Source organism: Channa argus, chromosome 23, assembly GCF_033026475.1.
Source record: "Channa argus isolate prfri chromosome 23, Channa argus male v1.0, whole genome shotgun sequence".
NCBI lineage: Eukaryota > Metazoa > Chordata > Actinopteri > Anabantiformes > Channidae > Channa > Channa argus.
In genome coordinates this window covers 11,791,002-11,816,962 of record NC_090219.1, presented here as the reverse complement: position 1 = coordinate 11,816,962, position 25,961 = coordinate 11,791,002, and the positions used below count along the sequence as shown (strand labels likewise).

At 43.2% G+C, this 25,961-nt stretch overlaps 2 protein-coding genes across 4 annotated transcripts in view; one reads left to right on the top strand and one right to left on the bottom strand.

The window, feature by feature from the left end:
- Positions 1-25,961, top strand: part of immp2l (inner mitochondrial membrane peptidase subunit 2) — a 135,106-nt gene that overhangs the window by 89,993 nt on the left and 19,152 nt on the right. The gene's annotated exons all lie outside the window — the stretch shown is intronic.
- LOC137108808 (leucine-rich repeat neuronal protein 3-like) lies at positions 4,235-25,659 on the bottom strand. Of its 2 annotated transcripts, none has more exons than XM_067493866.1 (2): positions 25,223-25,659; positions 4,235-10,342 (listed from the first exon to the last, which is right to left on the bottom strand). In XM_067493866.1, exon 2 carries the CDS (start codon positions 9,976-9,978, stop codon positions 7,873-7,875), a length of 2,106 nt encoding a protein of 701 aa, XP_067349967.1. In that variant the 5' UTR covers positions 9,979-10,342; positions 25,223-25,659; the 3' UTR covers positions 4,235-7,872. The 2 variants fall into 2 exon arrangements, with proteins under 2 accessions (XP_067349967.1, XP_067349966.1); XM_067493865.1 differs by having other exon boundaries at positions 25,242-25,659.

Below are 25,961 nucleotides of genomic sequence, written 5' to 3'. Positions count from 1 at the left end.
CATAGAAGCCATTTGTTAAACCTGTGGTGACAAATCTTGGTGAGAAAATGGACACTGATTGTAAAGGCAGGGTTTTACCAATTGAGACGTTTGTCAAATTTTGTTGTCTAATTTTCAAACCCTCATACGTGTCTTGACTATTGTGATGCTCTGTGTGCAGGAGTTCAGGCATCACTCTCTCGCTTACAGCTGGTCCAAAACACTGCAGCCCAAATGCTTCCTGGCACTTGCAAGCATATTACTCAGATACCAGCTTGCCTTCACTGGCTTCTGGTCCATTTTAGCATCGAGTTTTAGATTTTATTGTTTGTTTTTTAAGAGTCTCAATGATCTTGCTCCCTCTTACATTATAAACATGTTTGGCGCCTAACTTTTTACATCTTAATGAAAACAAAACTGCGTGAGCTGTTTCACGACTCTTACATAACTGGCATAACTGACTTCTGGCCCCACATCTGAAGACAACAGTCTTCAAAACCTTTCTTTAAGATAGAACCAGTGGAATCATGTACAACAAAAACAAACTGGACCCAAATGGATCCTGGGGAACATCCCAGGAGAAGTAGATTGAAGAGCATGAACAGGCACCAATACACCGAAACGTCTGTTCACAGTACTTGTATACACGGTATAAGATACAGTGCGGTGGCCTCTGAATAAAACATGCATTAGTTTGAGAGCTTATGAAAGTGGATATTTTGGATCCTGTTTTGTTTCCTGACCTGCACCTGTAGCAGCACTCCCACATCAGTGCAGCCACTGGTGGCCTCCTCATGGCCTAAGAACACTTTCCTACGCTGCCCTGCTTCATACACACAGCCAGCAACCGCTTCTTTCACCTTTCAGTTTCACATATATAACCACACTTTTCTCTTTTGTCAGTTGGCCAGAGCTACCCGATATAAACCCTCGACCGGGCAGCTCCACTGAGCAATAATTTAGGCTGAAGCACTCCCGAGAGCCTGAATGTCATCAGATTGAGTGCCATCAGTGTGGAGGCTGCAGTCAGGACAGACCAGCATCAAGAGAAGTGCTGCCACTTAGATCAGTGCTTTTAAAAAGCTTTGATGTCCAGATGTATGTTTACACAGTCCTGCATCTCTGAAACAGCCACAGCTGAATGCACCCTTAAAAGCTATACTCAAGACCAAAATACATCCACAAAAGAAGCTATTATTCTCAAAAGAGAAGCTCTCTTGACAACTTTGAGCACTGACTGACTCACTTAGAGTCATGAGATGTTTCTAAAGGATCCAAAAGAGGAGCCGAGTGTGAAGCTTTTAAGTGGATTTATTTGTCTCGATAATGGCTCCATTTGTTTGTGAGACGCTTGCTGTGTGTGGCGATGACATTTGGCCACGCAGTAATGAACAGAGCTAAGAGAGCAGCATCATTCCACAGGACGGCACCACTCACAACAGGCCGGTCTTCATTTTGCTCTAATCTTCCTCCGTCACCTTGGCTTCCAGCTCTAATCACTGCACTATGAGGAAGCCAGTGTTTAAATGAAGCAGCTTACCGGGTGATTAAGAAAAGGTAAATTATTCATTACAGAACGTGTAATCATAGACCAGCCTGTGGTGGAGGAAGCAGGACTCCATGGCCTGCTCCCCCAGAGCGAGACCACACCTCTCCCTAGTCATTGATGGCAGCCACGAGGAACCTGAGGGATGAAAGCAGCCACGTTGAGGTTAGGGATCCGTGGCAAATCCACAGAAAATAAACTAGAGGCCTGAAACGGCTCGTTAGCAGAAGTCGTGAACTGTTCCTACTCACATCAGGATTTTCTCCGTTAACGATGCAAAGCCAGACTAACTCACACATTCAGCTTTTGTTTTTGAGACTCAATAGATCCCAGCAGCTCATTCTGGAGACTTTTTAGTTCAGTTTCTTGAATGTGTGGTTGGAATTTGCCACTTTTTATGCAGATAGTTTCAGGAGGATTTCTGTAGACGATTTATTTTTTAGACCCGAGGCTACTTTCCCCCCCATAGGTCAGTGAAGTGTCAGGCTCGGGTGTGGTCTTCAAGGATGTGATTGGTTGACTTTCCTCTGTCATGGTATATTTGGTTAGTTCTCATTTTTTCCTTTTTTGTGTGAAAGCAAACTATTGTTGGAGAAAACATTTAGTACAATTGAAAGAGCACAGAAAACCCAACTAAACTTTCAATCCATCATTTTTTTTTATGCCCCTGGAAACATTTCCATTGTCCTACGTTTCCAGAAAAAGCACTTTATCACACGATTTAATGGGCTGTCATCAGTTTCTGTCAGCTCACATTTATGGGTCAGTAGGTTGGTTCCTTATGTTACTGTGCACCTAATCATTGTTTTGTGGTCATTCTAATAACCAAGGAGCTACTGTCTTTTTCTGTTTAGCCACAAAATAGTGGGGTTTAGTTAGGTTTGGGGAAAGATCATGATTTGGACTAAATATAGAAATAAAAACACTTACAGTTAGTTTAAAGTGGCCGGTTCTTTTCACAAATGGGCTCAGTTGAACATTGGAGGGACTTCGTACTATGGTGCTGTCAGGGTAACGTCTGTTTTGTGTTCTAACACACAGCTTCTCCAGGTAATGTCTGGATGTTCCAGTTCCAGTATCTGAAACCAGATTTTCCCGTCCAGGTGTGTGTTTCAGCTGCTCAGTGACCATTAGTAGAGGAGTCGCTGTATCTGAAAGGTTCATGGTGGTTGCGTAGCTAAACAAATGTAAAATCCAAAGTCCTGAGTCAGTGTTTTCTGAAGAAGATTAAAAAAGTAACAGCCACTACAGAGCCAAGGAGAACAAAAAAATAAGTCAGAGGAAGACATTCATCAACCTGAATGGTCCCTGCTTCTGTACTGGAAATAATCTCGTCTCTGTAAGTGACTGGTAGCTGCTTCAGTTTATCAGCAGAGGTTAAGTGTACGCTCGCCATCTGCGACTTTCCATCATGAAACAATAATAAAAGCTCAAAAGCTTTCTGCTCCAAGATCACCCAAAGTCAGAGATGTTGTTTTAGTCTAATGGGCCGGTGAGTGGGAGAATAATTGCTCAAAGCCCAGGAGGTTCTGCATGAAGAAAGCTGGATAAATGTGAGGCTTTTTTTCTAGTTTTACTTGTAACAAGCTGCTGGACTGGCCTAAATACCAAATACTGGTAATGAGGTAATATTTCACGAGAAATATAATTTTGCTCTTTTGTCGAGTTTGTTTCACCCACTACAGAGACATTTTCTAAGTGGAACCCTTGTAACGAGAGGTATTAGTTCACTTCAACTAGGATCGTTAGGCTGTTTTTATGGATCATAAGCAGAGACTGAAATGGGGAGAGAGTGGCCGGTAAACACTTGTAATGTAGTAATATATGACCACTACAGATATAATTCTGCTGGGACTAAACATGCAGCGTGAGCTCATTAAGCTCTGCAGCTGGGCTCGGTTCATTTCTTTGGTGTGTGTGCTTTAATCATACGTCTATACTCCTCATAATTTCTGTTGCGTTTCTTGCAGCACATAGTTGGTTCTTCAGTTTTGATAAGTTAATGATGTTTCTCTCCTACATTATGTGAGTCAAACAACAAAGCAGTTTGTCAGCGCCTGTCTTTCACCACCTATGTTTTATTCCTCAACCCTTCCTCAGCATCTCGGCGAGGAATGATTCTGCAGCAGCGCGGTTGTAACTCAGCTCACACTGCTGACAGAGGAGGAGGAAAAGCTCATTCAATACCTCAGGGTCTGAATCCCACTGCAACAAAGAGATTATTGAGTCAGCTTGTTAATTCACAACCTTAAAGGCAACAACTGATTGTAGAAAAGAATATTTGTGCATGTGTGAATCCTTCCCTGCACTATATCTTGTTGTCACTTTGAATTAGGACGTACTAAGTACATTCTTAGCCAGTCGCCGGCCTCCTGCACAGTCTACCTGAGGGAATTAACAACAAACCCAAATTTAACCACATATATCTCTATATAGATCAATGGCTTTCGGCTCGTCCCTTCAGGGGTTGAACATGTTCCGCACGTTGATTTGGCATGTTTTTTTATGCCGGATGCCCTTCCTGCAGCAACCCTCCCATTTTTTTGTCCGGGCTCGGGACCGGCACCAGGCTCAGGTTATTTAGTGATATATGTGGGGGTCTGGTGGCTCTACCACTGAGCCACCAGACCCCCACATATATCACTAAATAACAGTTCAAAAAGACACTTCCTGACCAAAAAAGTCAGTGTCTACATTTAACGAAGCAAATGGCTAAAAGTCCTCCATTGGGTAAATACTGCAGTGATTAATATGTCTCAGCTCACAAAAAGATCTTACCAACACCATGTTAACGCCATGTTGGTTAGCAGGTAAGTGGAGGTGGAACAATGTGTGCGGTTTGGAGGCGTTTGAAGATGAGTGAACCAAAGTAAAGTCAACTCCAAACTTTGTTCTGCTAAAGGTTAAAAATGCTGTTGGCTTTACTTAAAGACAAACAGAAGAAGGAAATAAAGAAAATAATAGTCTTAGGAGTTAGGAAAAGAGGAAAAAGTATAATTACAGAATAGAATACATTTTGAGTCTGGGAGGAAAAAAAAGGAGAAGAATAAGGTTAAGACCATGAAATGAACACAAGCAAGGAAACATGCTGCAATGTAGGACAAAAGGAAAGGAAAGAGGGAAGTGGGCCACAAAGAACAGAGAGATGATGAGTTTGGTAAAAAGCAAAAGCCAGGATTAAAACAAACAAAATAGAAAAACAAAGAGGAGGAGCCAGGGATCAAACCACTGACCCTGCAGGCTGCCCACTATGTCAAAAGTATCAGAAATCAGCCTAAAAATATCCAGCTTCTCTTAAAAATTTTTTCAAAAACCACAGTATGAGAAATGCCAGAAATCAAGTGAGCTACAATCATTCTGTCAAATAAGGAGGAAAACGTGTACATGAACGATCACATCACAAGTTATTTTCCGTGATGAGATGACAACGGATGAATTATTCTGCGTGAAATGGTCACAAATAGCTGCTTCATTCTCCCAAATCTGGCCTCTTACTGTACGTCATCATTCAGTCCCAGACCAGATCCGAGCTCAGTATTAACAAGCAGGTGTTTCAGTGAGGAAAATAATCAGCGAGTTAATCATGTGGTGCCGCAGAGCGACGCCCACCTGTGATTGGCTGTCGCTGAAGGATGCGGACTTCCAACACAAACACCCACAATCTTTATTAACTTTAGATGTTCTGACAAGCAGCATCTCATCAGCCTCTTAAAAAAACGTGTGAGAAAATCCCCAAAATGTTTGCGGCCCATCGGGAAAAACGAAGGTCCTGGACCAGTCATGGCCTCAAACATGTCCAGCTGTGGTTTCGACCCCCCTGAATTTTTACTAAGCTGTTATCATCAGATAAAATTGTCACCTTGCTTTTTGTGAAAGGGACTAAAACGTGCTCCCTGCTCAGGGCTGCACGAGTCCTGCTTGACATTGTGGAGACGGGCCGGTTGCATCATGATAGGCTGGCGCTGGCTGAGGTGATGTCATTGTGCCATGTGGAGGGTTTTTGTGCCACCGTCCACTGGGAACGTGAATCAGACTTCACTCTACTGACGTTGTTGTGTCTACATAGTAAACATGACACCTTCTAAACTTTGTCACATGATGCAACAATAGTTACAACACTTTTTTAGTCCTTTGTGTTTCAGCACTTTGTCTATAGTTACTACGACAACCAGCAAAGGATACTCGAATGTTTTCCACCGGATATTGTCTGTTACTTCCTGCCTTTTTCTCTGCTACAACCATGAGGCAAATACAAATTACAATCTACTGTCAGCATCGATCAAAGGATGAACCTTTTCCAGCATTATCATTTGCTAAACACAAGTACAACACTGGTGGCCAAGACATGATAGATGGATTTTTCTTTCCTCCTGCACTGTGCTCAGTGTCACTTTATGTATTCAGTCTTGCTGAGCCTCCTGAGTAGCTGTGCTTAAGAGTAGTTGATATTCTTCCAGCTAACACTAAAGTTTTGCAGCCTTGAGGTGGCGCTGGCAGGTGCTTTTTTTTTTTTTATTTGTGTGCAGTCCTGACCAGGCAGATTTGAGTCCTGGTTTTTGTATCACTGGGGACTGTGAATTTAATTTAACTGGCCAGTTGGTGTAGATGCTGTGTAGTGAACTATTCCTGTTCAAGACATTCCCACTGGATCTGCCACAACATGTTGCGTTTGCACGCCCTCAGTAGTGAGAAATTACTCACTTGGAGCAGCCTTTTTGCTGCTTCTCATGCTGTATGGGCCTGTTCGACAGCTTAAAACAACGAGACAGCTCCACTTTTATTTTGTTTGGTTTTTATGTGAAAACTACACATTGACACATCATCTGCTCATCTCAGCGGGGATGAACCAGAGTTGATCCCAGCATCGCAGGTGAGGAAGCAGACAAAATGAAAAGACTCTAAAACAAACACCAAACCCTTCTTCCTCATGCTGCTGCTCCCCTCAATCCCTAGAATGTTCTTCATTGTTTGTACTAAAGAGTGTAATGAACTCCGGCTGGTTATCTTCTGCTGGTCTCCCACATCAGCGACATCAAGCGACATCAGTGTGAGGCCGTCATTCGCTGTCCTGTTTGGGACTAGAACTATTTTCTACTGCTTTCGTGTTCCATTTGTCTCCGTCCATCTTTGCAGCTCGATGTGAGGCACTTAACAAACGAGGCCCGATAGTTGCTGAGCTGTTTCCAGCGACGGCGGCGGCGTCTCTCCAGGGTCACATGGGGAAAGGCTGGCTTGGGCGCCGCGTTCTTGCTGACCTATTCACTCCCTGCCTCTAATGGGTCGTATTTTAGCGTCGGTGGCGGTGACAAATGGCCGCTCTCTAAAAGCCCTGTCCAAGGTGCTGAAACTCCGTTGATCTATGAGTGAGTCCCGCTGATAAATGCCTCCCATCAGTTTGCGCGTGACACCGATTCATCACCTCGCTGAGGTTTGTGTTGGGAATCCATATTGGATTTTTAATGAAAGAGAATATAATGCAATGCAAAGTCAATGGGTTTGCCGATGTCCTCGCACTTTACACACACACCTATTAAGGTGCGTACACACACAAAAACAAACTCTCTCACGCGCTGGTGGAGATTTGTTTGAGATTGCATTTCCCTAACAGCATAGGAGCGTCTTCCTTGAAGGGCAGCCCCTGTAATTGTGTTTGTCTATAGCCGATCTCACACTTTTGCTGGTGTAAGGCTCAGACAGGGACACAACAAGATTTATGAGCCTCTTTTACACAAATTAATGTTTTGAATTTCATAGACGGCGTATTGTGTTTTTCTCATTTGCATATTTCAAAGGACGTTTTGTTGTAGAAAATATCCAAGTTTAACAAGGAAAGGTTGTAGTTATAAGACACCACACAGGTTTAATTAAAAATGTATTTGTTCATAAAATTGTTTACATTATAGTTTTATTGTACACTAGACTAACAATTAGTTTTTCTGCCATTAGAAACTATCTTTGCTTGGCACAGTTTAATGAAACACAGCAAAAAAAAAAAAAAGGTTTTTTTCGCAGACATCAAAAGCCGTCTCAACACGGTGTTTAAGACAGAATAGATCCTGTGCTGTGCTTTACTCTGGTTGCACTGCATGAACGACCAGTAGCCATGTAGATTATACTCAAGATATCTGCCTGATTAAGCTTGTTATAATGACACAAGTTTGAAATACAAAATAGTCTCAGCTTATAGCCAGTTAATATTCACTGTATGCACCTTGGTGATTTCCACTGCAAAATGTCCCATTAAAAGCTGTGGAAAGACGGCACGTAAACTCACTTTTCCAGCGTCCACCACTCTTCATCTTGATTTAATCCCAAAGTGAAAGTGGTTTTACAGACGAGGACATTTCTTACATGGAGTCACCCTGTAAGTCTATTACAGTTGCCCTCACCTTGAGCCCAGACACACTAAATTCCAAGAGAGAAGAAGAGGAGGATGAGTGAGTGCTGGGAATAAGCAGTGTTTCAGCCGGGTTTGCTATCAGTTTCCTGTAAAACACTTGGCTGTACAGAGATGTGTAGATGACAGAGCAAGCCACAGCCACCACAATAAAAAACACAGCACAAGTAGCCATCACCAGACTGTCCCAGTTCTCGGTTTTCTCCCTGGGGACAGGTGCCCCCTTTGTGGTCACGTTAACACAGTCCCTGCTATATCCAGGCTGTGCTGCAGTGATCTCCACACAAATCCGGTAGCAAGTGGACGGCTTTAGCTGTTTGATGTGGTATTCTTTGACATCGGCAGGAAGCCTGGCCGTGAATGGCATCGAGAGGCGGCTGCCCTCGGCTAAAATGGACCAATTTAGTTGCGAAACTAAACCACCCGTGCTTTTCCAGGAAACCATCACAGAGTAAGACTGAACAGACTTGACATGCACACGTAAAGATTGGTTTGAAGGTTGGGCGTAGTATCCGTCCACCACAACCATCACAGACTTCAGATGTGCCCCAACAAGGTTATGGGCGATGCATGTGTATAAGCCAGCCTCCTGCGCGGTGGCATCATAGATGTCAAAAGTTCCTTCAGGGTGCATGTAGTACTTATCAGCCACGCTGCCAGGCAACACCCTGTCACCTGACGATGTCACCCAGTATATCTCAGGCTCTGGTTCTCCGAATGCCCTGCAGTGTAGCGACACAGAGCTCCCTTTCCCAACCTGAATTCGATCTGGGAGACTTCCAGGTGAGATCAGAGGAAGGCAGATCTCTGTCATTTCTCTGAAGTGCACCTGCCGAACATGCTGTCCTTGGTACTCTGGGGGCTCCACACAGAACAACGAGTCGGGCTCCATGAACCGAACAGCCGTCCTGTTCATGTTGACCCAGCGGATGACGCAGTCGCAGCGGATGGGGTTGCTGTGAAGACTGACTTCTCGCAGGTTGGGCAGGGACTCCACAGTGCTGTGGTGGAGGGCACTCAGCGCATTGCTGTTTAACATCAGGGTCTCCAGCCTGGGGAGCTTGTGGAAGGCTCTCGGGTGGATGTATGATAACTTGGGATTGTTGGTGGCCTCGATTTTTGTCAGTTCGGGCAGGTTGTTCAAAGCAAAACTGTCAATAGATGCGAGCTCTGGCATGCTGTTAATGCCCAGCTCCTTTAGATGCATCATATCCGTGAAGTCACCTCTCTGGATTCTTTCAATGGGGTTCTTATTTAAATCCAGAAACTTCAGGTTCTGGACTCTGGTCAGCGCTGCTCGAGGAACTCGATAGAGCAGGTTGTCAAAAAGCGAGATGCTCTCCAAGTTGTCAAGACCAACCAGAGCATTGTCAGGTATTTCAGTCAAATTCATCCTGGCAAGCACGAGGCTTCTCAGGTTGCCCAGAGGTTTAAAGTTCATGTCTGACAGTGCAAGGATGGGATTTTCTCCCAGCATCAGTATCTCCAGGTTAGGAAGTGGCTCGAACCACTGGCTGTTGACACTTGTCAGTCGATTGGAATTCAGATGGAGCCTCAACAGCCTGCCCAGGCCCTGCAAGGCTCCAGGGCTAATGGAGGAAATTAGGTTGTGGTTGATGTAAAACTCCTGGAGGCTGGGCAGAAAGGCGAGGCAGCTGTCGGAAAGCTCCTGAATCCAGTTTTCTTCCATGTGGAGTGACAGCAGCTGGGGGAGAGAACCCAGACAAACATCACTCACCGAGGAAATGTTATTCTGAGACAAGTCAATTTCAGTGATGTTGGCCAAGTAATCCAAAGTTTCTCCCACATTAATGATGTTGTTTGTCTGTAACAGCAGCACCTGTGTTTCTGAGGGGAGTCTCTCTGGTACGTCTGAGAGGCCCAAGTCATTACAGTCCACCGTGGCAGCCTCGGCGTATATAGAGTTGGGCGAGAACCATGGTCGTATCTCACATCGGCACAATGCAGGGCAACGCACGGCCCCCTCAGAGGCCAGAACAAAAGCAGCCAGAGACAGCTCGGCCAGAAAACATGCTACAACTGCTGTCTCCTTCATCTTGGCCCTGTATTCCCTTCAGCCAGTAATTGGCCCTTGTGGAGTCAGCTGTTAGCACTGTTAACTTCACAAATAAAAGCTCATTTGTTACTGCAGTAAGACGGAGTGGATTTCTGCTGACGTCTTGTCCCCGAAGCTTTGGCACTGTTGTCTTCCAGCTCTTGGCAAAGGGAGGCAACCTTTCAGTTCAGTTCGTGCCAGGTTGTCATGCACGCTGTGATATGTCAAGGTCGCTGTATCCTTCAGGGAGCGACGCTGTGCAGCAGAGGGGCGGTTGAGGAATGCCGTGGCTCCAGCTGGGGACAAATCATTCTGCCTTCCGTCATTATTATCCTCCGTCGCTGTCACCGGTGTCAGTTTCCATCTGGGGAGAGAGTAGAGAAAAAAGACCAATTTAACACTGTGCTGTTGAAATATGAAGGTGTATTGACAGTTAGGAATATTGAGTTATTGTTCCTTTTCAGCCTCATTTAACTTTATTGCTTTTCTTGCACCATTTTTACTGTAAGTTCTGATTAACTCGACCTTATGTATATTATTTGACAGGTGTGAATCTTAAATTAACAGTAAGCGACGTCGAGTCGCTTTAGGCTGAAGGACAAGAGGTGTTTTTCATTTCCCATTCTTAGTCGAGAAAACACTGAGCTGTGAGCTGATGCTTAAAAGTATGTTGATTCAAGACACGGTTTCCCCCCAGTGTTATAATTAGCAGAGCTTCATCGCCCCTCCAGCCTCCGTTCAGTGGTGAACAATGCACCTGTGCACTCTTATCCAATCTCCCACACAAAACAACAAGCTTTTGCGTTTGCCGCAGCTGATACACAAAACCTCCAGGCGTTATAGATCACCAAAATATCTGTCAGGCGAGGTCTTGCGCTGCAACATGTCAGCAGCTTTTGCATAATTTATGAGGCCCTGAATTAAAGTTGTTGGTGCAGGTCACAGGTCCACGACGGGCTTCGCCTATGTCGACTGCACATATTGACGTTTTGATTAATTTGTGACCTTGAGTGCAGAAGCCACAGCTGAGTGTATGACAGTAGATGAAGCTGTCAGTCAAGCTGGAGCCGCCGGCTGCTGATGAGTACGAGCTATGACACTCGATGCATATATCAGCTTGTTTACAGACGTGTGTGTGTGTCTGTGTGTGTGTGCGCAAAGGTTTGCAAAACTGTAAATGTTCTTCTTTTATTTTATTCCCCCCATTTCTCACTTTCTCACAGCACCAAGCTGTTGTACTTTACTTCACTAAAACATCTGGACACTGTCACAAATGTAGCTCAGACTAAAGAAACGTGCGTTTATCTGAGATTGTTCCACTGCAGATAAATGTTTGGATTTTTCCTGGTTCCTGGTGATGGACAGCACATGTGGATTAAGTCAAGATGTTTCCGCTCTATATAGTTTTGGACAACAGGAGGCAGCAAGAATCAAGACACAAGCTCAGAAAATGTGGACCCTGCGTCAAGTATAAATAAAAATGGAATGAAATGATTTGTTTGATTTTAAATAACCACAGATGATGAAACATCAAAATTGCACGAAGAACCTTATTCTGAAAGGCCGACTGACCCGTTGCCAGTTAACTGCACTAACTGTGAGACGTTCCTACAGTTTTCCCAGTCTTGCTGTTGCTTCAGTGATATGAGCATCACACTTCTCTCTTTCAACATTTGATATGTGTCTTTGCACTATGTAACATCAATTTGCATTTTTACACAGCATCCCAGGTTTAGATTTTAGATATTACAGCTAAATGAAACTTGTTAGACCGACATTGTCATCGTGCAGCATCTGGAGCACATGTCACAGAGAATGCGACAACTTCGGCCGAGCATCAGCTTCCTTTGGCCTATCGTGAGATTTCTTTTCCTCTGGATTTTCAGTATTTTTATGCAAACATTAAAAATGGGCATCAAGTGGATTGAAACCTACATAATGACAAAGTTGGATTTGCAGAAAATGGTTCTCTCATACACTGCATTGCAATGTTCAGAATGGAAGGTTTCTTCTCCTATTGTGTCCCATAACTTGTAACAAGGAAAAAGTGAAGAAACACAAGTGAAGGCAACAGAGGAGGATGGTGTGTGTACAGCAGTGAGGCAGATTTACAGGTTGGAAAATCCAACCAAAATACAGATAAATGAAAAACGTAATACAAAAGGACGACAAGTGACTATTGATGGGAGTATTTCTTATTCAAGAACTAAACGTCTCTATGTAAACATGTTTAATCCTTCCACTGCGTCTCTCTCGCTCTCTCTCTTTTGCCATCTGGTTAAAACACCACACACTTCCATCCAAGCTGCTCCACAACGAGAACGTCAGAACAAATTAAGCTGCCATTACAGCACAGAACTCTTCATTCACTCAATACATTTGCTAATTAGATGGTATTGTTTGTTTTTTTATCTCTGTGCTTCGCATTCACGTGTTATTATCTTTACATGGCTCGCTTCCATTTGCAGTCATTCCTTGGACATATTGGTGCGGTTAATGTGGAACTCATTAAAGCCTTGCAGGCATCTATCTCCATCTCCCTGAGAGAGGAGAGGAGGAGGCCTCTGCACTGGATCTCAATGATATAGTGTAATGTAAATATTCTCCACAGAGATAGGAAACAACACATTTACGTACAGTATTTAGCTAACAACAAACCCAACTTACAGGCTAATGAAGCGAGCATGGTGTGAATGTTAAATTGAGTGTTTAACAATGGATGTTTTCTCTTTGGGTTGGAGAGTGTGCTCGCTCTCAGGAGGCGCTGCCTTACGCTAATTTAATTTCTGCTGCTTACTTCCGCGATGCTCACATACTCATTTCCCTCTTATTACTTAACGCCAAGAGCCTGCAGTGACTTCCCTCATTTGCCCTTAGTGCACGCACGCGCACACACACGCCCGCACACACACGTGCACGCAGTTACATAAAATGGAAATAAAAAGAGGTGGCCGACTTTCATGATGCTATGAATATAAAGTTAGTGTTATGGGTATATGTTGGATGTGAGAGAAATGGCAAAAGGTGGTGATTTTCTTTCCATCTTGGAAGTCAAAAGCCAATTTTAGCCAATGAGATGCAGATTCTGATCCAAGTTTTTGCACAACAGCCTCTTTTTGCAGACTGCAGCGACAAGTGTAACAATTGGCAGCAGTGATTTAGATGCAGAACAGCAGGAGGGAAAACACAGTGGAAAGACGCGAGTGGTCTCAGTGTTGATTGTGATATTATGGTTTTTGTCTAAACACATTTAAATTTGACCTTAGCTAAAGCTAAGGTCATAGTACCGTCAGCTGCTGAACAAAGGCAGCTGGTTTTCACCAGTATCACCTCCGTGCTGAAAGATGAGGCTTCCCATGTCGTAACTGTGGCATCGGTTGTTGTGTTGAGAACATATTCACAGTTATTGTTTCAGTCAGAAAAACTCTGGACGCACTAATAGATAAATGCTACTGGAAACTCTGCTGTTTGGGTGAACAGGTTTCTGAAGCTCACTAATAAAAGTTAAATAAGGCTGTAAGATCAGATACTTTGGTGGAAAATAATCCTGTTTTCATCGTTAAACATTTTAGTGAAGCATTAAAACATTTGCAGCTCGCCAGATGTTGGAATGATCATTTCCCAAATATGTTAAAAGAAAACAATCCTCTCCAAAATATGTTTAATTTTAAATAATTTTCTGATGTATGCATAATAAAATTAGAGCTCTGCAAACCCCTGGTGGTCCATGAATGCATCACAGGTGGTCCCTGACCATCCACTCAGTATACAGTAGGTTGTGTTCAGCAGTAGTATTAAAACAATTTTTTTTTTTTTTTTTTGTAGGAAAACGTAGTTCGCGGTCTCTCCGTGCAGCGTTTTCCACACAAAGACCCCAAATAAGAAACGTAAACCTCGAGTGACACAAGCACATGATAGATGGCTAGATTCACTGAAAGAGGAGCGTGTTGTTTGCGTGTGTCACACGGGTCAAAAATGAGTTTTAAACGTTGCTTTAAAACTGGTCACAGGGACGAATGTCTCCAGGCCCCTATTGGACTTCAAGAGCCACCACGGCTTCAGGTCCAGGATTCAGGACTGTGGTTCTGTCAAATTTCTTTGTCATCTTCCAATAGGCGGCAGAAATGTTTGTGGCATCCGTCTCACATCCTCTCACTCATTTTTACGTCAAACTCCCCACGATTCTCCCGAATGCCAAACGCTCTCTTTAAACTAACCCAGCTGAGCAGGACTGGTGCTGCCGCTGTACTGAAGCAATAATGCTCAAAGTGGGAGCCCTTCTCCTGCAGCAGCACACAAAGCAGTATTTTACTGAAATGCCACGACCTCGGGGGTCAGAGCTCACGGTCTGTGCATTTATTTCATCGCCTGAAAGAAAAAATGATTTCTCCTGAGGGAACGGTCGGCTCCAAGTGGCCTTTGTGCCTCACGATCTGCCAATGCAGCACTTAGACTGACGCCCCAGCGCAGACAAAGAAAGCAGCTCGTGTTGCAGATGAAAGTATTTAGTGATGCATTATACGGCCCACATCCAGACCTGAGAGCAGCTCTGTTTGACCCAGCAGGACTGTGCCAGCCCGGCCACTTTTAAATGCTGAGTATTGACATTCTGCAAACGGTTTAAAGCAGCCCAATGTAAAATATTTATGCGCTTCTGATCGAGCAGAGAGACGCGCCGAGGGGCTCGAGGCGCCGCCTTCCTAATGTGGCAGACGTCTCATAAAGTGGCCCCATTCCTCCATGTTTTATTCAGCACTAACTGATGCACAGCCTGCTCCCCTCCCCCACACTCAGCCGTCATCAGGCGACAATAACCCCGACCCACGTGACCTCAGTGCATCGGCTCAGTTGTTATCCAACTGAAGAAGTCATTGTGGACAAGATGTCACAAAGGTCAAAAAACAGTTGAATGTTGGGTTCTGGAGCCCTTGAATGGTCGTCGTCCGGCGTTTTACATGCACAGGTGACAGGTGGTTATTATCGATAAAGTCTGGCAGCTTTGTTTAGCATGAAGACTGGAAACAGAGGGAGACGGCTACACTGAAAAAAGTGACTTTGACCACCATAAGACGTTGCACATTTTAGTCAGGCTTATTTCCCAAACTGAATTTCCACCCGCTGCCCTGTTGTTCTTTCTGTTCACTCTGACTTTCCACGTGCTCTGAGTGTTGGGCTCCATTAACACTTTGTAACCATAGTTTTACGTCACCACGGACCTATTTACACTACAAAATGTGCTTTGAGAGAGAATAACAGTTGTGTTACCTTTTTACAATATTAACAGCTGAGGTTTCCAATTGATGCAAGCTGAACTGTACGTGCACTTGTCTAATAGAAGGAACGATGTCGCAAGTTTTCCAACACTTTGAGGTATTATTGTTACATTGATTAGTTCATATTGGTTCATTTACATTTGCTGAATCCACTGAAATTTTATTAAACTTAATTTTAGTATGTAGGAGTTAAATCTTAAATCAAGATGAATGTACAGCAAGAAATTGACTCGTGGCAATTTGCTGATTTACATAATATATTTAAGTACATTTAACATGAGCTTAGTAGAATCACTAATGAGATTAGTCTACAATATACTCAAAATAATTTAGCAAAAAATTACAAATATAATTTAATTGAAAGTACAAACAACTTAAAAAATATATCTGGATTTAGATTAAAATTAAGTAAATGTTTAAGTAAGAACACTTTTTTTCAGTGTAGTAAAACCCTACCAGCACCTCTGTCCCTCCAGGAATTAATTCAACCAATCCCTGAACCTAAAAGCAAACGTTTATTACATGATTCTTAGCGGTGAAGTCGGTGCAGTAGGTGGAAGCTTCTCCCATTTCTGCGCTAAGATCACTGGCTGCTGGATTTTCCCAATACATCATACAGCACAAGCAAAACGATTCCTTTAACAGTAAAAAGGTGCTTTTGAGTAGTTAAATTATTATTTTTTTATTAATTAATTAATTTCTTTATTAACACAATAAAAACAATATGTAAAACATGATTTGATGGCAGATGAGACACTGGCACCTTCTCAGGTGATGCTGTTCAGAGCACCCATCCCACACCAGGAGCAGAGGTAATACACCAAGTGAAGAAAGCGTTTGAGCCGGTGCTCTGTGAAAAGCGCTGAGCTCTTTGACCAGTTTCAAATGAATTACACACATATTTCTCAATTATCTCTGGTGGTATCTCTCCATCCAGATAGCTTGGCTTTTATTTGCCCACATTTTGAGTTATTTGTCTGTGAGTCTGCAGCCCACCGGAGCTGAATTTCATTTTGCTTGTAGTGCTCACAGCCATCATGTCACAAACATTCGACAGCAGTATTACATTTTTTTATTTCTTTTTTTTACAGAAACAGGTCCTCAGTTTTCTCAGTGTGAACTACAGCCAACTGTAAATGAGTCTGATTACAATTTGATGAATTCTGAGCATTATTGGATGTTATGGGTCACACTGTTGTCACCGTCGTGTTGAGGTAGTAATGTACCGACTTTCCTTTTATTTGTCGAATAGCTGGGAAACCAAACAAACTATTTGAGCAGGCACTAGGACAATGAATCTGTTTGCTTGTACTGAGTACAAGTAGAAAATGGAAACAGGATTTGACTCCCTTACCATTTAAAATTGGCTGTTAAAGCATCCAAAACATTAGCCTGCACGTCCCATAAATAGGTTTCTGTGTTCTCGGGTGTTTCAGCGAAGGTCTTAAGTGTTTGTGCCGGAGGGTTTGAAGTTTGCCTGAAATGAACGCTTGTGTCCTCTGCTCTGATGTATCTGACCTTTCCTCCTGTATGGATTCCTGGTTAATAACTCTCCTCCCTGCAGACAGACTCTGTAATGAGCAACACATCCTCTCTAATGTTTATTAGCTGCTGACGGTTTTCCATTAGATTAGCAGAAAATCTCTGTTTGACCCCCCCCGAGACTGCAGGCTGCTGTCCTTCAACCCTTTGACCCACTGAACAAGCACCTTTAAGCATCACCACCAGCGCTGGGTTTGCTCCTCTGACCCCTCATCTCTGAACTCTGTTGGCAACGCACAACTGGATTTTTTTCTTTTTCACGACTGCGTGGAAAAGGAAAGAAAACGTGGATTGAGTTTGTGTGCTTTTTTTCCTTTCATGGATATTTCATGCAGCAGATCTCCACTTTAATCCAGTTGATGTCTACAGCACCATCACAGCTGCTCTAGGCACGATTGTGGTGTTTTGTCGGCCAGAATCACACTGTAGAGCATCTGCACCAACTGAGTCTGTGTTTGTCCAAATTAGTTTCTGCTGAATGTGCATTACTGTCCTCCCAGAAAACCAGCAGCAAACAGTGTAGTGTTTTTTTTTTCAGGTGCCAACAACAAGCCTGCAGAATGTGTTGCTTTGTATTTCATTTGAAAGCTGTTTTTCATTGACACATTTCCAAACAGGTGGGACAACGGCATGTTTACCACCGTCTTGTGTCCATGAGTTCCAAACTGAATTTCAGGTGGTGACTCGTCACACCACAGGTCAGTTTCCACTTCACTCCAGGCCATTTTAAATGAGCTCAGGCTCAGAAGGAAGCAGCATTTCCTGATCTTGTTTATATCTGGTTGTTTCAAACTGTGTTCGCTGATATTCACTGTGTTTGCTGTGCGATTTCAACACAGAATCACGTCTGCTTTAAAGCAGGGCCCCAAAGCTAACAGCCGTTTAATATTGGAGTTCACACTAAAATTACAGCTTCGGTATCTCACCGCTGTTCACTCAGCTGTAAAGCCTCCACCTGCTTGGCTGTTATATCTATGTCTATATACCAAACTTACCAGACATTTGCATTAAAACCACTTCAGGGGCTGCACTGGCACGGAAGGCCGTCATGCCAGCAACGAGTTAGTGATTTGACAGAACATGTCAACATGTTGAAATGGAGAAAACAGAACGACAGTGGGAACAAACTCGTTAGCAGAGGAGGATTATTTGCTCCACCTGCTCCTGCTGAGATCTACAGTAGATCTGTTGGCCCGTGGTTCATTGGAGCCTCAGTATGGGACTGAATTTAGCACAGGATGCTGACGTCAAAGCTCAGTCATCAGAAGGTGGATGGTTTACTCCTCCAATATGTATCTGTGCATAGTGAGCAGATGACAAACTTCTGTTTAGCAGTTTTAAGTTCTCAGACAAAGATCTGCTCCTGTTGCTCATAACAAAACAACTTCTCGTTCAACGCCTGTTGAAGTTGAGAGGAGAGAAGAGTTTTGGGGGATTTTAATCAGATCTGCTTATATTATATTATATTCTATCCTGCATAACTCATCAGAGACATTTGATACATGGAAATATAACTTTCTGTAGTTTATCTAATAATTGTGAATTTCAGCCGCTAAATATCTGGGCTGCAACTAAAAGCTTTATTTTTAATTCATCAAGAATGAGAGAATGTCAAAAGCTGAAGTGTCAAAAATGATGACAGATACTCCAAATATTGTCTTTACATTGTCTGACAAACAGATTTCTTCATGCCTGTCGATGATTCAAAACGTCGATGACAGTGCTTTTATATAAAGCTTCATTCATTATTATTTGTAATAAATCAACATATTTTCAACAAACCGGCCAATAATCAGGATTTTAAGGCTGCACACAACATGGTAATAAAAAATCTGCAGCAAAATCTTTGTAAAACAAACTTTCACTTTTATTTTAAGTGTTGGTGATTAGAGTAAAAGTTGCAAAATGTCACTGATGACCAGTTTTTACAAAATACACTGACTTCCTGGATTTTGAAGGTTAAAAGAGGAAAAGTCGACAGTGTGTAATGTTTCCTGTCTGTGCCATTCTAATTATTTTTAATAATAATAATAATTCATTTTATTTATAAAGCACTTTGAGATTTGTTAGCAAATGTAAAGTGCTATTTTTAGGTAACTTAATGAGATAATGCTGGACAAACATACAGTAGGTCTGTTTATGGACTCTCAACATTTGTACATCGGTACATTGCTGTATTTTATCAAATTACCAGCCGTCTAGCAGGACGTCCCATAACCTGTCCTCCAAGTGCAGCTTTGTCTCCGTAAATTACATTTCTATGCAGCTAAACTGAAAACACAAACACATTTTTAGGAAACGTATTGGACCGGACGGATTATACTGATCCCATTATGTTTTAAATGAAGAGACGTGACATTTATTCATGGAAATGATTCCACGAGAAGCTCAACGAACTCAATTACTTAGAATTTATGGACACACATTCTTTGATTTGAGGCTTCTTTTGTTCCATATAACTGTGTTTTGCACCAGTGGTGCTACATGTTTGAGTGATGGCACAGACAGCAGCATGAAGAGACAGAGGAGACAGAAATCAACGTCACTTTTTACACTCTTGCTTTGAACGTTGCAGCTCAGACGCCGTCTCACCTTGACCAAACAAATGTTGACTGGAGCTCAGTTTCTTTGGCTTCCTGAAGTTGCTGTGACTGTCAGTCTACAGCAGAATGTCTGTCTCCTCAGACGGACAGGGGAGGGGAAAAGGTGCGTCACTTCATGAATTAATTACTCTATTTAAATCATCTTCTGTGACGCTCGGCTCTGACTGTAGCCCTGTGAGCCTCACAGCCGCGCACGTCAGTTCAGGACGTGCGCAGCCCTGTCAAATATGTCTGTACATGTTCAGTTACAGCATATTCTGTGCGGGGACTTTTTAGACCTGCTGCTTTAATATAACGGTGTCTGCAGCATTTATTACAAGCGTGAAGCTTAGATCACTGATGTAAGCTAAGTTAGCAGCGGTGCTTCTGCTGGGGGGCCAGGTGTGGCAATTTCTACCTCGCTTTCAGCGTAGGTGATCTTCATTTCCCCCCCCAACCTGAGCGAGTGGCCCCCCCAAACTCCGTATGTGCCTCTGTGGGGCCCAACCCCTGTGGAAATGAAGGGATTTACTCTGCAGCTCAGCCTGTAAGTCATTTCACATCAGTGGCAGACAAAAATGTAGGAAAATATAAAATCAGGATAATAATAATAATAATAATAACCCTTTTTTTATTACCATTATTATTATAATTATTATTTATTACGTTTTATTTTTTTTTCCCTCAAAGAAACCAAATACTTTAGTATTTTTAACTGTTGCTCTAATCTAATTACTTATTTGATCTATGGAATAATCAATAGAATATTTGGTTACTAAAATACTGCAGTCCAGGTTGAAGTGGACGACACCTGTGTACTCTGTAGTTTACTACAACGGCTGGATTTATGCAAGAAAAACAGGCTAAATGATCCATGTGTCTCTGTTAAGCCTTTACCAAGGTTTAGAAATGTCTAAGCTATAAAACTGGTTTGTAACACTGTATTACAATATTACTAGTATTACATTCTTGATCTGCCAGATCCGATATTTTGGAAGGAAAAGATGAACTGTTGGTTTGTTTCAGACTTCTCTAAAAATTATTAGAAATTAACTCCTACAACCTACAGCATATTGTGTAATTGTGTTAAACACATTTGTGCTGTGTTTAAGTCTAAAATAGCAATAAACTCTTGATGTGTGGAACCACTGATATGCTAGTTTATGGTATTTCTCAGTGAGCAGCTCCTGTCGTGAGTTTGCCAAAAAGGGTTCAAAGAGTTTAACTACATGTGACGATGTGGATTTGATTTTTCACTTTGGATCAATGTCACATAACAGCATTGAAGTCAATATATGGATTCATCATGTTTACAGCAGGTGTGTCTCCGCTGCACGTCTGGTTCCTTCCTCTGTCTTTATTTAATTTATGAGTCTTATTGGCATGAAGCTGAAAAGCCAGTGTGTCCAAAACATCAAGATAGCATCAACATCCCCCCTTTTCCTCCTCTCCACCATCGATTTCCTATTAAACCAGTCCCACATGATCCCCTCCCCCGGTTTCTTCCCTCCTTGCCTCCTTGTTAGCATCAGCGCCGTTAGAATTCACACTTAGCCAACACACACACACACACACGAGTCACACACATCTCTTTAATCAGCAGCGCTTCTACTGTTAATTATCCTCACACACAGTCAGTCAGTGCACACACTGTAAACGCACACAGGTTGTCAGCGTGACCTCTGTTTGTTGATTTATGACGGTACATGTGTAAAGCTACAGTCAGCCGTGTGTTCGGCGTGGAGGAGGCAGCAGCAGATGGGTTTTCATATCGACTCTGACAGGTCAGCGGATAGAGAACTGATGGAGCTGCGTTGAGTTTTCAGAGTCTCTTAAATGATGTGCTCCATGGCAACTGACAGAGGTGATCGGTGCGTCTCTGCAGGGATGGTTACACATTAACATGCCAGTAAACTGACGTCTTAATGAGAAAATGAGCCAATTTTGGGAGCAAAGTCAAAACTTCGACAAGTAATGTCATAAGAATCGAAAATTGCCGAAATGTAATAATTCTTCATTCTTCAACAAATTCTGCAAATAGCAGACAAATAAAAAGACAAATCACGTCTGAAATGCAGAAAGACACAAGCATTTTCTGGTCTTATTCTATTATCAACAGCATGACAGTGCTGGTTTAAATATGAAATAGATAGATTTATGCACAAAATCAACTCGGGCAGGATTAGAGAAAGAACAGTGTTTGAGTTGAAATACTGTGGTGTTGAAAGTTTGTGAACCCTAATAATTGTCTGCATTGAAGCTCTGTCTCACTCAAAGGGAGAGAAATATCCAAGTGTGATTTTGACACTAACACAGTATTGAAGTGTGGCATGGCTCCCATAAAGGGGGTCTATGAGGGTCTTAAACGAAGCATTGTTAATGTTCACCAGGCGGTAAAGAGTTACAGAAGAATTTCTAAAGAGTTTGGACTTCAGCAGTCGACAGTCAGGCAGATTGTGTACGAATGGAGAACATTCAGCACCACTGTTGCCTGCCCAGGAGTGGTCGACCAACAAAGCTCTAACCAAGTGCAAGGTCTGGAAGAGTCCAGCTGGTCACAAGGAACCTCAGGGTAACATCTAGAAACCAAACCTAAAGGCCTGTCTGACAGTGGATGATGTCAGTGTTTATGAGTCGACCATCAGGCGACAGGAGGAAGCTGCTGCTCTCTAAGAAGAACATTGGTGCCTGTCTACAGTTTGATGAAGAGCGTGTGGAAAAACCAGGAGGCTTTTGGAAGAACGTTTTGTGGACTGATGAGGCAAAAGTAAGAACTTTTGCTCAGTTTGCCCCTATGGTAACAGCTAGTCGCCATTTGATAAGGTGTTGCAGTGCAGCTACACACCAGCGCTCCACGTGCATACGTTTAATGTGGGATCACATTAGCTGGTTCTACCTTCGGACACTGGCCTGGTATTTTCAGCCGCTGATTAATCCACATGTGGTGTTCCAGTGAGTGATTGAGGTGGCAGGATGGTGAAAATGGGATGGAATTCAAATGAACAGCTGTGTTTGTTCGTGGTGCTGTAGGAACATGTCACCCACTGTAACGGTTTGGCTCATCGATCATCGGAGCTCTGTGGCACAGAGGTATAAGTTATATGAGGCTTTCATGGAGCCGTAGTAAAGATGGATGATTAAACAAGGCTACAGCTTCCAATATTTATAAAGTGTTTTCCATTTTAACATGTTGACACTGGTAGCTGAACTACAAATATATGTTGGGTGCAACCAACTGCTTCAAGCAGTTTAAGTCTCCCAGCAAATCCAGGTAATGTTTTCAAGGTGAATCAGCCTGAGGATGATTGATGGGAAGTTTAGAAGTGGCTCAGTTGTTTTCAGTGTGAAAACAAAACTATGTCCCAGCAGGGAAACGTCCTCGTCTATCCGTTTGTCCTTTATTAAAGTCTTTTGAAAAATTTGAATTTCAAGGATTTAGTGTTATGTGTTTGCTATTATAATAAACTCCATACCAGTGAATAAAGAGCTCCTAAAATGCTTAACATCGATTAGAGATGAATAAACCGTTGTTGTGACAAATCTATTGGTCATATTTCTAAAGACCAGAAGGACTTGGCAATATTCTGATCTATCGATTAGTGAACCCACTGCCCCGATGGAGTGTTGATTTTTCTAGAGGTGGTGATGCAGAATGCAGAAATGGTCGGATAGTTAAGGTCTAAATCCATTTGTGAGCACTTCCACAACGAGATAGGACCAAGCATACGTCATCATTTATGTGACAAATGAGTTTCTATCTCTGTTAATTTCAGGCTGAATTTGTTTTCCACGAATTTCTCCCTCAAGCACCCGTCTGAGTGCCGGGAAGAAGATATTGCAGTTTGAGAAAAACCCATCATGACTCCAAGAGAAATGCTGTGATGCACCTCATAGGAATTGTTTTATTCTAAATGTTAGGAAAAGCAGAGGCTTCTGATCAGAGCGTCAGGCGACAAAAGGTTTGGTCTCATTAGCCTTTGTCACAGAGACGTCATGGGAGACCTGAGCCTCAGATAATGATAAAGGTAATTGATGGATGGATATAATGTTTTCCCACCAGAATTGATTCCTGGCTGAGCCGAAAAGTCACGAAGAGCTACAAAATGTACTGAGACACATTTCTGTCAAATCTACATGTAGAGATCATGGGCCAATCAATGTTACTTGGAAGATATTCAGATTTATGCAAAATGTGAAGTTTCTTCTGCACTACCTGGAAAAATATTCAGCTCCCATTGTAAGAGTTTCAAAAATAGTCAAGTGCAGAATGGCCCTTCAGTATTCTCAGCAGTTTTGGCAGCGCTGCATAACTTGTAACGTCCTTCTTTAATGTTTACAGTACCGTAGAGGATTAGTGCACTAAAATAGCATAAAATCGCATGGAAACTGCACCCACACACTGCTGGTGGTTGGGTTGCCCACTAGTAGGTTTTGGTCCGGATTTGCTTGCAGTGCTTGATGCCTCGTGCCTGCAGCAACATGAGACCTGATTAGAAACAAGTAGTAGTTTGTGGTGGAAGCTGAGTTTGAGAAGGCCAGAAAACAGAACAGCTAAACTTCTAATGGGAGTTTTTAATACGTTAACTCACAGACGTATTTCCATGTGATGAACAGGTGCAAACGCTGTGTCAAATGTAATGTAACCTGATTTATTTTTAAAATGGCCTACTGTCATTATTTAATTAGCACTAGGTCACATTGGACTAATCCTCCTGCGAGTGTCAATTCTATAAAAGTAATGGGCTGTTTTGCTTGTGGGGTCCAACCAGAGCAAATGTTCGGCGAGTCCTCTGAGAAATCGTGTGATGAAAACCAAGGCTGAACACTGACGTATTACTTGTGGAGCCCTGGAGAGAGCTGCCTCTTTAAAGTCTCCACAGCCGACGCTCGGTCTCCCCAAGTCTGATGCTGCTGCATGTTGACGTGAGAAAACGGAGCGTTTGTTCGCTGTCGGAAGACTTCCACCCCCCACCCACCCGTCAACCACCACCCCAACCTCTCCACCGTTTAGTCAGACGTGCTGAATTTCAATATGCGCACTTAAAGATGCCTTAGTGCACTATTGTTAATTCTGAGCAAATGTTAAAGACAACAGGAGTGAGGGAGATGAGAGAGAGAGATGGGGGTTCTGGTAAATTAGCCAGGCAGTGGTGGGAACGAGCAGATCGCCCTGCAGCCAATCCTGTGACCTGCACATCAAAACTCTGATTGCACACGTCCAAACACAAGCAGCGCCGCGCTCTCTCCGGACTCGCTTCGCCGGATCACACACCAGCATACGCAGTCTGTCCATGCAGCTTTAACTGGAGCTGACGAAGCTCGGACACTTTCACCTCGTTTGCGCTTCCGAAACGGTGGCTGGGGTTCCTGAGGGGCATGTAGCTGGTTAATGTGATTTCCCAGCTTTAATCCTGGCTCAGGACCTCTGTCGCATGTTGTCCCCGAATCTTTCCTGCCTCTCTTTACTCCACCTGCCTCCTGAAGACAAAATACCCTCCTCCCTCCCTCTCACCTTCCCTTCTTTCACATTCTGTCTTTCCTCGGAATTCAGGGGATGAACCTGTGGAGTGACCCTGACAAGACTTGACTTTGCCAACTCCAAAGCAACGACAAACAAACTGACCTGACACCAACAGGAAAGACATCGGAGAAACAAAACAACATGAGGATTTTCTGCGAGCATCTGCGGCATCTTTGCACGTATTAAAAAAACCTGCAACCAAATAATCACTAGTCCTCTTTTCTTCTTATTCCCCTCAGCTGTTATAACCGCAGGCTGAGCCGCCACAGCACTCAAGGACTACTGCAGTCCTCCAACACACACATCCTCCCACACACACAACTCACATATTGATGAAAAGCTCACCAGTAGAAGCAGTATCCATCACATCCCATGCAGCAGCAGATATTCAGCAGGTATTCCTGGCATGGCTGCAGCAGCACCGTGTGTGTGTCTGTGTGTGTGTGTGTGTGTGTGCGCGTTATTTAAGACGTGCAGTGCTGCATGTTAACATCCAGCACGAGCAGCAGCAGCTATTTTCCTGTTTTCCTTGAGTATCTCCAAGAACAAACGTCTTCTCTCTTTTCCTCTCCACGGCGACAAAGATATGTAGAGAGAGGGGGGGGGAGAGAGAGAGAGAGGCTGGGAGTAACGGAGAGAGAGAGAGAGAGAGAGAGAGAGATGGGGAATTAAAATGAGAGAGGGGAGAGAGACACTGTGAATGATAGGTTGTGTTCGTCGTTCTCTATCCTTCCTCTCCTCTGCTGTTGGAGAGGAGATCATCCATCACTCTATTACACACACACACACACACACACACTATGAATACACACACACATTGATATAATCCAGCTCCCTAGAGACCAGCCAATAAGTGTTCAGCTCCACAGCACTGGGTGAATCCAATTGGCTTAGCAAGCTGTCAGTCAATCATGATCCCCTATATCCCCACGGTAACGAAGGGGGGTTCAGTAGACAGGGAGATGAAGAAACATGAGCAAGAAGGAGTGAGAGTTGTAGGATGAAGAGGGACAGGATGGACGAGTGAGAGCAGGAAGTGAAATGAGTAACAGAAATAGATGAGAA

Excerpts from the sequence above, each read along its gene's own strand:
- LOC137108808 (XM_067493866.1), bottom strand. The coding sequence starts at position 9,978 with ATGAAGGAGACAGCAGTTGTAGCATGTTTTCTGGCCGAGCTGTCTCTG.